Source organism: Heterocephalus glaber, unplaced genomic scaffold, assembly GCF_053883595.1.
Source record: "Heterocephalus glaber isolate CG9 unplaced genomic scaffold, H.glaber_assembly_v1.0 deba00000470, whole genome shotgun sequence".
Taxonomy (NCBI): Eukaryota; Metazoa; Chordata; class Mammalia; order Rodentia; family Bathyergidae; genus Heterocephalus; species Heterocephalus glaber.
The window spans coordinates 28,507,320-28,523,756 of record NW_028258145.1 but is presented as its reverse complement, the minus strand read 5'-3'; the positions used below and the strand labels follow the sequence as shown (position 1 = coordinate 28,523,756).

General features: G+C 43.0%; 1 protein-coding gene across 12 annotated transcripts in view; it reads right to left on the bottom strand.

The window, feature by feature from the left end:
- Positions 1-16,437, bottom strand: part of Slc4a5 (solute carrier family 4 member 5) — a 115,125-nt gene that overhangs the window by 46,381 nt on the left and 52,307 nt on the right. For all 12 annotated transcript variants that reach the window (XM_087202094.1, XM_087202076.1, XM_087202091.1 and 9 more), the window contains 3 exons: positions 2,146-2,306; positions 1,189-1,344; positions 362-457 (listed from right to left, as the gene is read on the bottom strand). In XM_087202094.1, the coding sequence (XP_087058220.1) occupies positions 362-457; positions 1,189-1,344; positions 2,146-2,306 (413 nt within the window). The remainder of the gene's footprint in view (positions 1-361; positions 458-1,188; positions 1,345-2,145; positions 2,307-16,437) is intronic.

The window sequence follows — 16,437 nt, the reverse complement described above, 5'->3', positions numbered from 1 at the left end:
CTGAAAGGGTTTTAATTCCATTTCTAGAAAAGATTCTTGTGAGAAAACAGGGCAAATGATCAGTTTAGTGAAAACCCAGGTATAGACTAAGATACACACTAGTAGAACATAGGATTGGTATTAATCATGCCAGGAACTGACTTGGGACCTCATTTTTCAGAGGGACTTGGACTATTATGGTCCTGACTCAGGCCTTGAGGGCAGCCCAGGTTCAAGGTGAACATTAGATTTTTCTTTGTGCATGTCCTGAGAATCCAGGCCAGATCCTGGGCTGTCCCCCCTCCATCCATGGAAATATGGCCATTCCACAGCTGTCACAGCCAGAACAAAGCCATCACTGAGGGGCAGAGAACACACTCACACAGATGTCCGTAATTTGCACTTTGCCGAATCCTCAGGTCCTCAGTGGAGCGGCGCAGACTTGGGCCAGCTGCAGGGCTCCGGGCGGGGCTCCGGCCTGGGGAGAGGAACAGGGGACACTGGGCTCCCGTGGCATGGCTGGTGTGGGGCAGCCTCTTGTATTAGCCTGCTATCCTCGTACAGTCACCTTAACTAAATAAAGTCAGGTCATAAGATGAGTCTCTTCCTCTTCCAGGAAGAACTTTTTTTTTTTTTGAAGCAAGTTTATAGCCTGAACAAGATTACAGAGAAAACATTTGTACTGTTGAAAGTGAGATAGATATAATTGTTTATATTGGCTCTAGGAGTAATAGACTTCCTGAGTTCATTTCTGATTCCACCACTTACTGGCCGTGTAACCTTAGGCAACTTACTTAACCTCTGTGCCTCAGGCATCTTAACTGAGGATGTTAGGAACAACACCTACAATATGGATTATCCTCCTTGGGGGTTCCGTGAAAAGCTCTCAGGCCCTTCCTAAGCAAGCTATCCCTGACAGGGCCTCCACTACTGGGAGCACATGAGGAGCCCTGGGCATTTTCCAACCTGCCTCTATCCAGGGCCGTGCTGTAGACCAACTGAACCCAATGGTCTACAGTGGGGCCCAGGCCATAGGTCTTGGCCCAAACCCCCAAGGAATGGTAATGTGCAGCTCAGGCTGAGAGCCAATACTGAATTTGTCCAGGATCATGAAGTCAGACATTCTCAGTCACCAAGGCAGGCTTGCCTGGGCCCTGGGTCCAACACTTGCCCCATGGCCAATGGACACCCACAGATAGCCCAACTCACTCGTGGTGGAGGAGACGGACTTTCCAATGTCCACCAAGGAGCGGTGGATGGGCTTCTTGGTCTGGTGACGATGCTTCCTCAGAAGGACATAGCTGACCCTCTCCCGGAGTTCTGGCCGCAGAAGCCCATCTTCAATCTGCTTCTCGATGACATCATCTAGGTGGGAAGCAACACACCTTGTCCGTGTGGGACAGAATAGAACCAAGGTGTGGGGGTCTTCAGTTTCACCTGTTATTAGTGGGACTGGAGGTGAGCTAAGGTGACAGAGGACATGGAGATAGTCCTGGCTTTGCCACTAATGGTAGAAACCTGGGCACATCACAGACCTTCCCTCTCTCATGTACAGGGCATGTGCGAAACTGTGTGTATATACAGCTATGTACGGAAGTTTCTGCTCTTTCTATCAATGTTGTGAAGAGTTAATGAAATAGTACATATGAGTGCCCCAGGAAGAACAAAAGAACTGTGTTACATGGTTTTAGTACTAAAATGAATTATTTTTAGGAAGGTGTTTTGGGTAAAATACTCCTGGCAAGATCAAATGTGCTAGAATGAAACTCGTAGAAATTCTTGGGGACAATAAGGTAAGCCACCTCCTCCCTCTGACACTCCTCTATGTGGAAGTTAATTTCCTAATGATCTATTTTATCCTAAAAAGAAATAGGTTGTCATGGGAATATGTATCTCTGACCACACTAGGAGGCCTTTGTCCCATTCTGCTGCATTGCTGGAAACCATTTCAGAGGACAATTTTTTCCTCACCATGGGAGCTATAGGTGGTGCTGAAACTTGAAGTGGCTGGGGTGTGGCCCGGAAAGCATCAGCGCCCTGGCCTCTGCAGAATCAAGTGGATGTCAAGGACAGGCCAGTCACACAAACTTGCAGGTGGGTATGTAGCAAGGGGAGCTGCTCTGGTTTGTAGAGACAAGAGAGATACCAGAGGTGGCCCTGCCTCACCTATGATCTGTGGTAAGGAGCCACGGTCCAGATCTAGCAGCACTGTCCCCGTCTGCAGGCAGGTACGGAGCTCAAAGAGGCTGTGCAGGGACAGTGTGGACACATGGGGCTTGCTCCAGCGTTCGCCTCCTTCCTCTACCTTTTCTTCAAACTTTATCCACCTGGAAGGGATAAGGATGGGGCTCAGTATGGCCAATGCCCAATGCCCTGAGGAACAGGTCTTCCCTGGGTCTCCCAAGGAGAGTTTAGATCTGGGGGCTCATATCATCAGGGTTATGGGTCCTAGGTGCACGAGCAGTGCCCTCACTGTCCCCACCTCCTGATGCTGTCATACTAAGGACAAGTGCCCATACTAGGGACATGGCATCTAGAGAATGACCATGATCATCTTTTTGGAGTGATGGAAGTGTTTTAAAATTGAAACATGGCAATGGTTGCACAGATCTGTAAAAAAAAAAATCATTGTACTCTTAAAATGAGACAATTTGATTCAAACAGTAAAGGTTTTTTTTAAGTCTCAGCTGGAACCTGGTGGTCCCAGGCTGGTCACAGTGAGGGTTCGATGTGGTTTGCTGGGAGCAGGGAATGTGTTCTCCAACAAAAAGTGTCTCCCCTGGGTTCAGCTGCAGGGTCGCAGTTTCCATCCTCTTCGCTCTGGATTTTGGCTCTGAAAGTTCAGGTTCAAATCCAAATGTGACTAGAAGACAGAAAGAACTTAAGCCAGGGATGTGCAGGAATTTGTCTTTGCAAGAAGCCTGGGAATAACAGGTGAGGTAGGGATGGTCGAGCAGGAAGGCCTTGGACAGAAAGCAGAAGCAGCACCCTCCCTGTCCCAGGGCAGCTTGGCACAGCCTGGGGAGCTGCCAGGGGAGCAAGAGTCCGGGCTGCAGACCCCCAGCCCCACTTTGTAAGATGCTAACCTCAAATTAGCGAGTACCCTCTACTCATCCCAAAAGAAATCTCAAGGGAGTATTTTAGGGCCATGATTATCTAATTCTGAAGTCCCTCTGAAAAAGTAAATGTCTGAAGAAGGTTAGAGAAAGTTTAAAAAAGAAGAGAAACAGGGATAGCATATGTCTTAGCAGATAGAAAAACTTACTGCTGAAATGTTCAAGTAAATAAAGCAACGTGATTCCAGATCAGATACAGGCAAAGAGACCAACAGAACAGTCCAGAAACAGTCCTGGGCATCCATGGGAACTCGAGTTCTGCCGAAGGTATTGATTAAAATATTATACTCCTAAAAATTTAAAGAGTTTTAAATCCCTGCTTTTCACCAAATACAACATTAAGTTCTTTGTGAATTAAAGTCTTAACATAAAAACAAACCTATAATCAAAAATGTAAATGTACTAGAAGAGAATGTAGGAGAGTATTATTCTTGGAGAATACTGTGGAGAAAGACATTCTAAACAAAATATAAAACCATAAGGGGAAAAATTGACAGGTTTGATTACATAAAAAATAAAACAAATAAAAACTTTGATATAAAAATAAGACATTACCATGTTCAAAGAAAAGTAATGTTCTAGGAAAAATATTTGCAACAAACCAAGCATCAAAAGACAGATATTTAAGATTTAGCTCAGTGGTTCCACCGCCTGCCTTGCAGGCACAAGGTCCCGAGTTTGATCCCTGGTACCAAAAAAATAAAAATTAAAAAAAAAAATACAACTGCCATTCCAGAAGTCCACATGTATGTAAGTACATATGTGTGTATATGCATTAACTTTACATCAATGTCAGCACAGGGTCCAAGGACATAATACCTAATGGACATTCTTCCGTGTCTATAAATGTTGATATCATTTTCAAATCTTTTTAGATTTCCACCATATGAATGTACTATAATTGATATGAACAGTCCTCAGTTGGTAGACATTTAGGTTATTTCTAATTATTCTTCACTATAAACAAGGCTGGCTTAGACATCCTTGGCTCTGCTCAATAATTTCCTTAGAATAAATTCTCAGAAGTAGATTTTCTGTAGTTTTATATTGTTGACATACATTGCCAAACTGCCCTCTCAAAAGTTTGTGTTGATGTTCACCCCCACTAGTGCGTACAAGCCCTCACATTTCCCTAAAGTCTCTTAAACTCCAGCATTTTGCTATTTTCACCTTTGTTCATTTGGTAATTGAAAATATTATACAACCCTTGCATTCTTTCAGTTACTAGTGAGGTGGAACATCTTTTCTTTAGATTGCCTCTTCACATAATTGTGTGACTACTTTGCATTACCAGTGTTCAACTCTTGATTAACTTCATCATGTTGGAAAAACATGAGACAAGCTAACTAGGCAGCTGGCAGGCCCAGGGGCCTTAGGTGGACACAAGTTGGGTAGATTTTATTGGAGGAGGCCTGGAGAATGAACCTAAAATTTGAGGCTGGAGCCAGAGACCAGATCCTTGCCTTGGAGACTTACCAACTTGCAAGTGATTTTTTTCATGGGAGAAATCTGTGTTGGATAACATCATTTAAATTAAAGTAGATCCAAATTTGTATGATAAGAGTAAGGTTCTTCTAAAAATTACATTAACATAAGGGTTTGCAGGGAAGAGATCAGAAGACAAGTTTAAATGTTTTGATTGAGAGGATGTTCAATGTTTTTCCCTGAGGTCCTTACTCTTATTCAGACTTCTCTCTTCTTTTTTCTTTTGCTCAAAATTACACAAGATAGAAGCCTAATACTCCCGTGCCTTAGGCACATAATAAATTTTGTCTGTTCTTTATCCCATTAAAAAATACACAAGATAAATCACATTATCACCTTGTCACTGAAGACCCTTCTGCTATTCCATGGCTTTATCCCATGCACCCAGAGTGTGATGTGGCCCAGTGTATGAGGCCAATATGGTTAGGTGCTCTTTTCTCTGTCTCTCAAATACACTGTTGTGGAGGATATTAGAAGTTCTCAGGCCCTCAGACAGCATTGGGAAGACAGATTGTCCTGATGTCTGTGGCAGGCCCAGATAGAGAAGTTAAAGATAACTTCAGAAGGCTGTTTGTCAATCCCACAGTGTTCTTCCTGCTGTGGTCCCTTGAGACTCCCAAATATTTGCTTGATATAAGACTAGATAAAAATAGCTAACTTTTTAGAAGCTTTAAGCAGCCAGGATGATTTAGATAAGATGCGCTAAGATTAAAGGAGCATAGATGGTTCTTTAGATGCTTTATGTACCCACAGATATAACCGGTGGTTAGTTGACTAGCATTGTAAACTGTTAATGATTGATGTATCCTACAGAAAAATGTATAAAAGAAGAATATTACCAATAAACCTTGCCTTATCTCCAAGAGTTCTGGTCCCCCGTGCCCTTCATTTTATAAGTTTCATCGGATACTGTCTTCAGGTTCCAGTCTCCCACTGAGGAGACCCCAACACACAGTGCCAGACATTGGTTGTTGTTAGGGTTTAGATCTACAATGTCCCCCAAAACTTGTGCATTCAGAGGCAGGGCCTTTGGAATGTGTGGGGGCACTGTACCTATCAATGGATTAATTCACGGATGAGTCCATAGCTAAATGTCCTGTTAGAGGGTGGGATCTGGTCACAACAGGCTAGCCACTGGGGGAAGGGCGACCCAGAAGGATTTGTCTCCTTCCCCTACTTCTGTTTTTTCTTGCTTCTTCTTGGCCACCACGACATGAGCAGCTTTCCTCCACTATGCTCCTCTGCCATGAAATTTTGCCTTGGTGCCAGCTGACTGTAGACTAAACCGTGAGACAGAATAAGCCTCTCCTCCTTTAAAATGTGGGTTACCTTCAGGTTTTGAAGCAAGATGTCTGCTTTTTTCCAGACCCCATGCTTTAAAAAGCATTTATAAACCCAAATCTCATACTCTGCACTCTAGTTCTGCTTTTAAGATATGACATACCAAGTGTTTCCTACTTTATGCATCTTGGGTTCCATATATACATACACACACACACACACACACACACACATACACACACACACACATAAACAGATACACATTGATGGCAGGTTTTTCATAAATACTCATTTGTAAATACTGGTTCCTCAGAGTTGTTTTAGAAAACTAGCACAATGTATCAAAAATCAAGTGTTATGAAATTTAGTTATTTCATCTATAACAACTTTTATTTTAGAATTGAACTATTAAATTTATCTAAAATTGGATTACAGTTCAATCATTCTTAAGGCTTCATAAAGTAATTTTTCTAACCTTTTTTTTTTTAAAAAAAAAGATGTGGGTTTTAGGGATTCTCTCTTAGCAATGAGAAAGTGACTAAAACAGATGTTCTTGACAACTTCCCCATAGATCTGCTTTGTCTGCATAAACACAACTTGACCTAGAAGGAGGTGGGTAAAGTATACCTCTTCTTTGAAGCCTCCTTTCTGAACTACAGATAGCAAAGACAAGCTATCCCTTCTTCCTTCCAGACTTGAACTATCTGTACTATTTGGTATTAGGAATGTACCAAACATTCACTCTATATACACACAGGCAAAGGCACCAACCCACTGAGCACAGCCTGCATCAAAACAAAGTTCAAGGCAATGCCAGAACTAGACCCTACTAACAGAATCCTGAAAACAGGATTTTTAAAAATTCCAGTATATGGCCAGGCTTGGTCATACTCACAGTCCCACAATCCCACAATCCCACAATTCCATACCCACATACCCTGCACTGGGACAAGGCATACCCACAATCCCATATCCACAATCCCAATACTAGAGAGGCAGGCCAGCCTGGACTACATAGCAAGATTCTGTCCAGAAAAAAACAAAAATTAGAAAAGTTCCAGGATGCTAGACAACTTCATTAGGGCCACATCTTTAGTCCTCTTTGCAATTATTTTGGAAATCTAATGTTAAACCACTAAGCCTATGACCTGAAACTTAGTTTTGTGTCTTTTTTTGGTCTTGTTTTGTTCTTTTTGAAACAGTGTCTTGCCATGTAGTCCAAGTCGGCCTCAAACTCACTGTGTAGCCCAGGCTGGCCTCAAACTCATGGCAATCCTCTTGCCTCAGCCTCTCGAGTGCTGGGTTAACAGGCAGGCACCATCATGCCTGGCTAGTTTTGGGTCTTTAATGGCAATAGGTAGAAATTTACTTGGAGATGTTTTTACAAATATTGATACCTGGATATTTACCCCACCAGGAGGCCAGCTTGACCATAGAAGTCCCCAGATTATTCAGCAGTGTGTGGCCACATAGAACAGTGTGACTGGGGGTTGTTTGATTTGTCTTGTATTTTTTTGTCACCCCCACCCCCACCCCTACCCCCACCACTGGGGATCAAATTCAGGACCTTGTGCTTGCCAGGCAGGCTCGGCACCACTGAGCTACATCCCTGTCCCAATATTTGACTTGTCTTGTCCCAACCCAGGTAAACATAGCCCTGGGCACACTCATCACATTCTCCTTATACAAGTGTATACATAGTCTCTTTCCCCTAGATTGGCTCTGACAATACCAGCTGAAGGGGTGGTGGGATCTCTAGAGGTTCCTTTCTGGCATGGTCATTTATGCTTTCGTTTCCCTGGTTTTATCCTTGGAATCTACTTACAGTGTATACTCCACATCAATGTGACTGAAACTTTAACATGCATGGGAATTTTGTCTCAACTGCAGGTCTGGCACAGAGGCTAAGACTCTACACTGCTACCAAGGTCCTGGATTGCTGATGCTGCTGGTGTGAAGATCACTTCTGAATAAGGTCTAGGATACCCTATTTACTGTTTCCCACTGCCTAGCAGTAGTGTCACCCCCCCCCCCCACACACAAGGGTTCTCCCAGGTGTTCTGCTTATTTCTCCTGTAAAAAACACCCTTCTCAAACTGAAGCACACAATGGAATTATTTGGAGGGCTTTTGAAAGTACAGACATTGGGCCCCACCCTAGAGTTTCTGATTCAGTGAGTATGGGGCCAGGGGAGGGTTGTCAAGAACTTGAACATTTCTAATAAGTCACCAGGTGGCACTGATGCTGCTAATATAGGGACTACATTTTGAAAACAACTGTACCAGGATGATGATTCTTAAACTTGGTTACACACAAGAATACCCTGAGGTGCTTTTAAAATCTTGATGTTCAGGTCATATCCTAGACCAATTCACATTGGCGTATTGGTGATGAGACCCACGAAACTGTACTACAGACTGTTCTAGGTAAAGTTCCTGACTTGGCAGACTCAGAGCCTAAAATAACAATTAATTGTAGTCAGTTTTGCTTTTTAATTGTTTTGGTATATAACAATACCAAATAGACACCAAACTTTTGAGGGCAAGAACCATTGTTTCCTCTCTAGTGTCCTCTCACAATCCTCTTCCCAGATTAAATTCTTGCTCCCTCCTGCTTGAGAGTGATGAGGCCTCACAGATCAGTTTGGATGAGTCTAGCCATGAGAAAATGAAGGAACTTGAAATTCATGTGATTTAGGATACTCTGGATACTCAGAATGGTCTAAGTAATGATCATTATAGTCCAGCAACATCTTGTACACAAAGGCACAAAGATTAGTAAGGCAAGTGCTACACTCTGGTGGAAGTGCACATAACCAACTGTGAAATAGTCTAGAAAAGTCAAATTAGCCTAGGTCCAACTATTAATTACAGGAAATACGGGGGCCAGAACAGTGTCTTAACACCACAAGGGTTGAATGAACAAAATCCAGAATGGAAAACCAGACAGAAAAAATTATTCAGCTTCTTCAAAAACTGCAAGGGAAAAATCAAGGAGGGGAAGTTGTAGACTAGAAATGATTTAAGAGATGTGGCTTCTAAACGTAGTAGGTGGATCAATTTTATTTTTTAAAAAGAAGAAAAACAAAGAAGTGTGTGTGTGTGTGTGAAATATGGACACTGCTTGGATAATTTGATGAAATTAAGGAATTCCAGTTATTTCTTTTTAGATATGACAATGTAATTTTAATCATGTTAAAAATAAAGAGGTCTCATCTTTTAAAAACATATACTGAAATTTTTACAGATGGAATGATACGGCATCTGGGATTTGCATCAACATAATCTAGGTGGGAGACAGAAGAACAAGACTGGCATGAGTTGGTTGGTACCTGTGGAAGCTAGATGATGGGCATGGGGGGCATTCTACTACATACCTCTTTTGCATAAATTTGAATTTTCCATAATAAAATGCTTAAATGTTTTCTAAATTGAATAAAAGAATGGGCTCTTTAAAAAGTCTCTGGCAAAAGCCAGGCTTAAGAACCTGTGGAAGCTTGATAAAACGGTTAAAGTAATCCCAAACAACTCATTGCAAAGTGACCTTTATACCACAGTTGGCTTCAAAAAGTAGGGAATTAGAGTTGGAGAAACAGGTCAAGTGGAAAGAGAATCTGCATGTTGGAAAGAGACTTTGGGGATTTTTCCCAGGCTTGGGTGGTGGTGTGGCCTTTGGCATCTCTGCCTGTCAGGGCTGGGCACAGGTGCCCTTTTCTCAGCTAGGATAAAGCTGAACAAAACCTGGAAAAGTCACATATCATAGAAAGCAGATCTCTGTCAGGTAGATGAGGTCCTGAACTGAGGGCTTTTCTGTGCCTAGTAACTTGGTCACAGATGTGGTAGAGGTCACTGCTGTTACAGTAATAACAGCAACAGGAGAACGCATTATGGAGCCACCACCAGGTATAGCCAAGGCTTCCAACACTCAAACCAGGGAATGTGAGGAGAGAGGCTCCCATCGAGGTGGATCTGGAAAGACCTGAAAACCAGGAGGCTCAATGAAGAGAACAATGATAATCTGCCCTGTTCATGCCCTGGCCAGAGTATCAGCAGGTTTCAGCCTAGGCTGCATTAGATCATCTGAGGGCTTTTTAAAAATTCTAAATCTAGGCTGACTCTCAGACTAATTACATCAGAATCCCAGTGACTGAGAATCAGACATTAGTATTTTTTTAAAGAAATACACAAACCTTTGAGAAGAAAAATAAATGAGCTGGCCATTCTTTGTGGTTAGATAAGAGCAAGATCTGAAGACTACATATAAAAATTGTGATCAAAGGGAAAAGGAAGTTCCTTTCTTTTTATATTTATTTTGTATATCATTATCATTAAATTGTACTCTAGTTAGTTTGCTTGGCAAAAAAATTCTCCTTAGGATGTCCTAATTTTAAAGATTTTTTAAAACATGTAATTTATAGAATGTTTAATGTTCTTTAATGTTAAGGCTATGTTACCTCTAAACATTTAAGAATTATATTCATGCAAATGTATTTTTTACATGAGGTTTACTCAGCTAAAATTTGTAAAATACACACCCATGCTCTCTTCACCCTGTTCGGCCTCACTGACTTTATTGTGTAATTCTCCCCTCCATCCCATCATTCTCACCCAAAATACTTCCAGGTTTTGGTTACAAAGCATCAAGACTTGTTTTATGTTTTCTGCCTAAGGCATGTTTGTAATAAATTTTGTGACTTTAAATGACTCTTAAAAATAGCAGGAACGTAGGTTCTTCCTCCATTATCCAGCCAAGCCATTTAACTTCACAGATAAGTCATATCAGGACCCTGAATTTCCCAGCAGATATTGAAAACCAATGTTAAATCACTTATGAGCCAATTTAAAATGTTTCTAGAGTTGTCTGAGGTATTCCCTAGGTTCTGTCTTTGACAGAAACACCAAGAAACGATTTACAGAAAGAATTTTTTCAAAGGCGGAACACCTAAGCAAATTCTGGCCTATTCTTACAGTTTACCTGGAAAATTCGTACTACATAAAAGCACATGCATAAAAATATGTATGTGGAATAATGCAACAAGTTGTTTTTACAGCTGATTTAAGCTATACTATGTGTATATGTTCACGAACCAAACTTGGCAGTAAATTTCAAAGATTATAAAGTATAAAAGACTGAGTGGGGAGCCATAGGTTGTTTCAACACACAGATGGAGAAGTTCAGAAGGCAACAGGAGGGGCCAAGGAGCACCAGAAAGGGGTATCTACCTGTTGGGGTATCTACACACCTGGTGCGGTATCTACCACAGTCTGGACTCAGAAATTTATCTTTTTAGTATTCCAGAGATGGTCAGGTCAAGACGATGACTAATGGTAACCAAGTTCACAAGGGCTGATAAATAAACCAAAAGGCCAACTTATTTAATTTACAGTGAGCCTTGCCACAGTTGGAGAGGAAAGTTACTCTCACAGTTACACTCATCCTCTAGCCCTTGCATTCTCTCCTTATACACAGATTTAGAGAAAGCCAAATTATTACCAGAAAGTTGCTGAGTATGGTATGAGAATGAGGCACGTTAGCCAAGTTATTGAAATGTTGAACAGGCTTAGGATAAGATATCTGGAAGCCTCTGTCTCTGAAGATAAGGCATGCTTTCTTCTGTGGCTGACCAGCTCTCTGTGATTGAAAGTCATTCCTTTTACTGGCCTAGGGAGCTTGACTACCAGCTTTGGTGTTGCAGGGCAGTGTGGGAATTTCTGGAGAGCACTCCTTCCCAGAGAGTGACTAACTGCACCTGGTATGAATGGGCAGAGGTGTGGCACTCCAGGGAGCTGTAACAAATGGAATAGGGTGGCCTCTGCTCTCAAGTCCATGCATCAGGTGAAGGGTCCACTCCACTGTCCCTCATGTCTTCATTCAGAGGAGAGGGTAGCCCACAGCTAAGTGAATGCCATCAGACAAAGCTGCTGGCAACTCCTGAACTGCCTTCTGCAATCAAACCTCTCTGAAGGCCACTGTCTGTATGGCCAGGAGGTATTGGTAGTTGCCCCATAGGACTGTCATCCATAGGTCTGTCAGTCTCCCTCAGAGTCCACTGGCATCTTCCCATCCCTGCTCTCAGTAGAAGCCTGCTCCTCCACCTAGGGGCCCTCTTTTCTTCTGCTGCCATTCAGGGCTTAGTCTAAGGTCACCTCTCCATGATGAGGTCTCCCTGGGGGCCTAGGTAGTCTCCTACCACTCTTCCTTCTGACTCCCATGGCCTCTGTGTCATTTATCACATCGCAATAACAACAGTGGCTAAAGCTTACTGGCACTTTCTAGGTGCCAGGTGCTACAGTAAGCATTTTTCATGTATTATTTCATTTACTCGTCAAATCTATTCCACAGGTAGGTCTGCTATTATTATCCTTGTACAGGTAAAGATGCTGAAACCCTAAGAGGATAAGTAACCTGCCCAAGGTCACATAGCTTACAAGAGACAAGATTTGAGGGCAAGTCCTTTGGCTCTTCTGTCTGTATTCTCACACTTCACACATACTATCCTGGATTTTAGTTACCTATGCACATACTTGCCTTTTACAACAGATTTGGGTAGGAAAGCCATTCTCCTTGTGGCATTTCTCCTTCCTTTTTTTGGAGGGTGGTAGAGTGTCACTATATAATTCAGGCTGGCTTTGAACTCCCTATTAGCTCACACTGGCCTCCAACTCTCGATTCCCCTCCCAAGAGCTAGGACCACAGCTGTGGACCACTAGGCCCAGATTCCTTGTGGCATTTCCTTCCTCCTCACACATCATACACAGTCCCCAAAAGCTCATGTGAGCTTAGCCTACAGGGAGCTGAAGCTGGCCATACCAGATGGGGGAACTTGACTTCCGCATAAAAAACTGTTGCCAAAGAATTTTCTGAGGGCACAGCTCCTCTGGCCTCTCCAGTGTCTGCCAGTTCTTATTCTAACAAGATAGGAGATATAGCCATCAAAACTAATGTATAGGTCTTGTTTTGATTCTAAGTTGTACAAACCAACCACAGAAAGATGTTTTTAAGACAGTAAAAAGAATTTGAATCTAGTCTAGATATCCAAGTTGTTTTAAGGAATTGTTCTCAATTTTGTTAAGGGGACATAATGGCCTTGTGGTTGTATTTACAACAGAAGTATAATTTAATAGATAAGTTCTAAAATACTCACAGAACCTGGGATTATCATTAAAACACTCCAGCAAAAGCAAACAACAAAACAAAAAAGTGGTAGAGATAGAAAAATATAAATCAGTGATAAAGCTGAGTAATAGGAACATGAAGATTCATTATACTATTCACTCCACTTTTTGTCTTTTGGTTTTTTGGGGGCTTTTTGGTACCGGGGATCGAACTCAGGTCCTTGCGCTTGCGCAGCAGGCGGTGAAACCACTGAGCTAAATCCCTGGCCCTTTGTCTTTGAAAATTGCCATTAAAAGGGCCAGAGATTTAACTCAGTGGTTTTGCCGCCTGCTGCGCAAGCGCAAGGACCCAAGTTCGATCCCTGGTACAAAAAAAAAAAAGAAAATTTCCATTAAAAGTACATATATATCTATGTATAGATATATAGCTATAGAGATACAGATAAAGATTCATAAAAATATGGGTGGGTAAATTAAGTGAAGGTCTTGGCATGAAAGTCTGATGGTGGGGTTCCTCTTCTTGTGATGACTGCAACTGACAGAAAATCCAAGGATGTCTTTGGTTGCGGACAGTGATTCCTCCTGTTGCCCTCTCCCTAGGGGTTCTGAGGAGCTCCCAGCCAGTTGTACCCCATCTGAGAGGAGCTCTGAGTGCTGCAGTCCCTACATCTCTCCTCACCTAACTAGCCTTTCTATCACCCTTACTTGCTAACTAATCCAATCTTGCCATCCCCAATCAACCATGAGGTACCCTTGCCTTGCAGCTCTGCTGTCCCTACAGGTGTGGACTAATGCTTCCTTAGACTGACTGTCCCCACCTCCAGTTCTATTAACTAAGTGATCACCAAGTCCCCAGAGAACAAGAGCTCCTGTTCTGGCCCCTGGCGAGCAAGTGAGAACCCCAGCTGGAAAAAAAAAAACTGCCTGGAGCCTCAGAGAAATTTACCCTCTTTTACCTGAGTCTTGATTCAGGTACAGATTCATTTTTTAAAAAGAAATTAAAAAGCCCTCTTGCTTTCCTGCTTGCCTAGTGTAAGCCTCAGATATGGGTGTTTGACTAGCAGAGACAAAAGAAACCAAGTTAAACACTGAATATGCAGATGATAAATAGTATGATTATTCCAAACAGTAGATTGGCAGAAGGTAGAAATCAAACAAACTTAAAAACCTCCATCTGACCATAGTTCTTCACACATGACTACTCCACTTTGAGCAAACAAGACAGCCACAGCCAAGGGACCAGGCCCTGCCTCCCTGGCTCAGGACATCAGCAACCCACAGCACACCCAGTCCACTCTTTCACCTCCCTCTCTTCTGAACCAGGAACCAGGCTGGAGTCCTCTCTACTCCCTGATGGATGCTCCCCCAAACTGCACATAGGGCATGGCTCCACACAACAGCCTCTCTCAGCTTTTTGCTTTAAAACCCTTTAAACTACTCTCTTCTGGCCTCTCTCTATCAGCATTCAAGAAGTTCACATCTCTCATCCTCAAAAACAAAAACCAAAGTCCTCCTTTGAGCACATGTTCTCCATGAGCAACTTCTTTGTTAATGAATGCATTCTTTAGCTCCTGCTCCCACCTGCAAACTTCTTGGTAGACCTGTCCACTAGAACCACCTTCTGTGACTCTGTTCATAGCCCACTGTCTTCTGGCCTCTGTCCCCACACTACCCCCACTGCTCCTGGTGCTCTGTCCTGTGGCTATTCCCTCTGTCTGCCCCTGGCTTCCAGGATAAAGACTTCTCATTTCTCCTACCTCTCAGGTTTCTCCTCAATCTTCAACATTCCTCTTCCTCTGCCCATTCTTGAACATTTGGGGTTCTCTCCTGGGCTCTCATTGCTTCACAGACCTCAGGGCCAACCATCTTCTTATCTGTGATTTGATTTCCATGTGAATGCTGATAGCTCAGATCTCTGTCTCTCTATTGAGCCCAAGGTCTCTACGCCCACATGATGGACCACTGTACATCTTCACTTGGAGTTTCCCCAAACATAACTTGTCTGAAATGGAACTCAGCATCAATCACCCCCAAAATAAAACACAATTACCTAACACTTTTCCTCACCACCTCCTTTGTGTTTCCTAAACTGCTACCCACTTGCTCAGGCTGGGAAGCTGGGCACTTCCCTATCTTCTCCCTCATATTCTACCTTTAAAGTATATTTGAAACCCAGTCCTTCTCTCTATCCCCACTGGCAACATCTTGATCCAGGGTTTCCTTGTTGCTCCCATGGACCAGCCTCCTAACTGGCCAAGTTTTGTTTTTTTAGCCTTTCTCCACACTAAAGCCAGATGATCTATTTTACACACATATAAAATTCTGCCCCTTTTCTACCTAAAGCCCTTCAGTGGTCCTTAGAAGCAAGTTCGGACTCCACAGCATGGCCTGCATAAGATCTGCATGATTGGCCCCTGCCCTTGCTCTGTACCACAGCCACAGTGATCTTCTGCTTGTTCTTCTATGTGATTGTTTATTCTGGTCCAGGGGCCTCTTTCCTCTTACCTACCCTCTCCTGGCTAACTCTGACACACCTTCCAGTGTACACTCCTCTTCCTTCTAGAAGCCTTCTTTGATCCCTCCTGTCTGGATTAGGTCTCCCTTTGCTGTGCCTTCACAGCACCCCATTATTAAATGCCTATTTATTTCCCTTTATGTCCCAGTAAACTGAGAGCCCCACTGAGCAAAGATGGCATTTAGAAATCTCTAGCACCTGGATCAAGGCTTGCAGATAGTAATCACTTAGTAAATATTAGCTGTTGATGTCCACACTGAGAGCTCTCAGCTGCCCATTCCCCTTTATACACAGCAACTCCAAAAGGTTGATTCCAGATGGGTGATGAGACCAGAGGGATGGGAGTGCACTCTCACATAAAGAGGGGGAATACTCATAAAGAGGGTACTGTACAAGCTCCTAAATGGGAGCAGGTTCAAGTTTGGAAAGAAAGTTCAAGCTTTCTCCTCCATCCTGCTGGGAGTGAGACAGTGTCCTTGCCTGCAGGTGGATAACTACTCAGGGATTTTGAAAATGTGCTGATCTGGCTGGACCCAACTTAGGTGACCTACATCTTATGTGTCTCTTTCTGCCTTTTCCTTGTCATTATAAGTATGTTCTCAGAGCATATGTGTCTTATAAGAACCTTCTGGCAAGTTCATGGTCATGGTCTGCTCTGAGCTGAGCCCAGGAGCTTGGATTTGGAATTTGCTTTCAGGGTTCTTGGAAGGCACTAAGCTCTGGTTATTTCTGAGTAACCATTACTTGGGTCCACTTGAGTGGGTTCCAACCTGGGTCATTCTCCCCACCCCTCCTCTTCCAGTCAGCCAGAAGTGGGCTTGAGAGAGAACTCAATTCTGGGCAAATTGTTCATAACAAGATGGTGGCTCCCACCCTACTTGATCCAACATTCCCTTCAGGGAAGGTCATTATCAGCAAACACCCAGCTGCCTTCCCTCAGGGAATG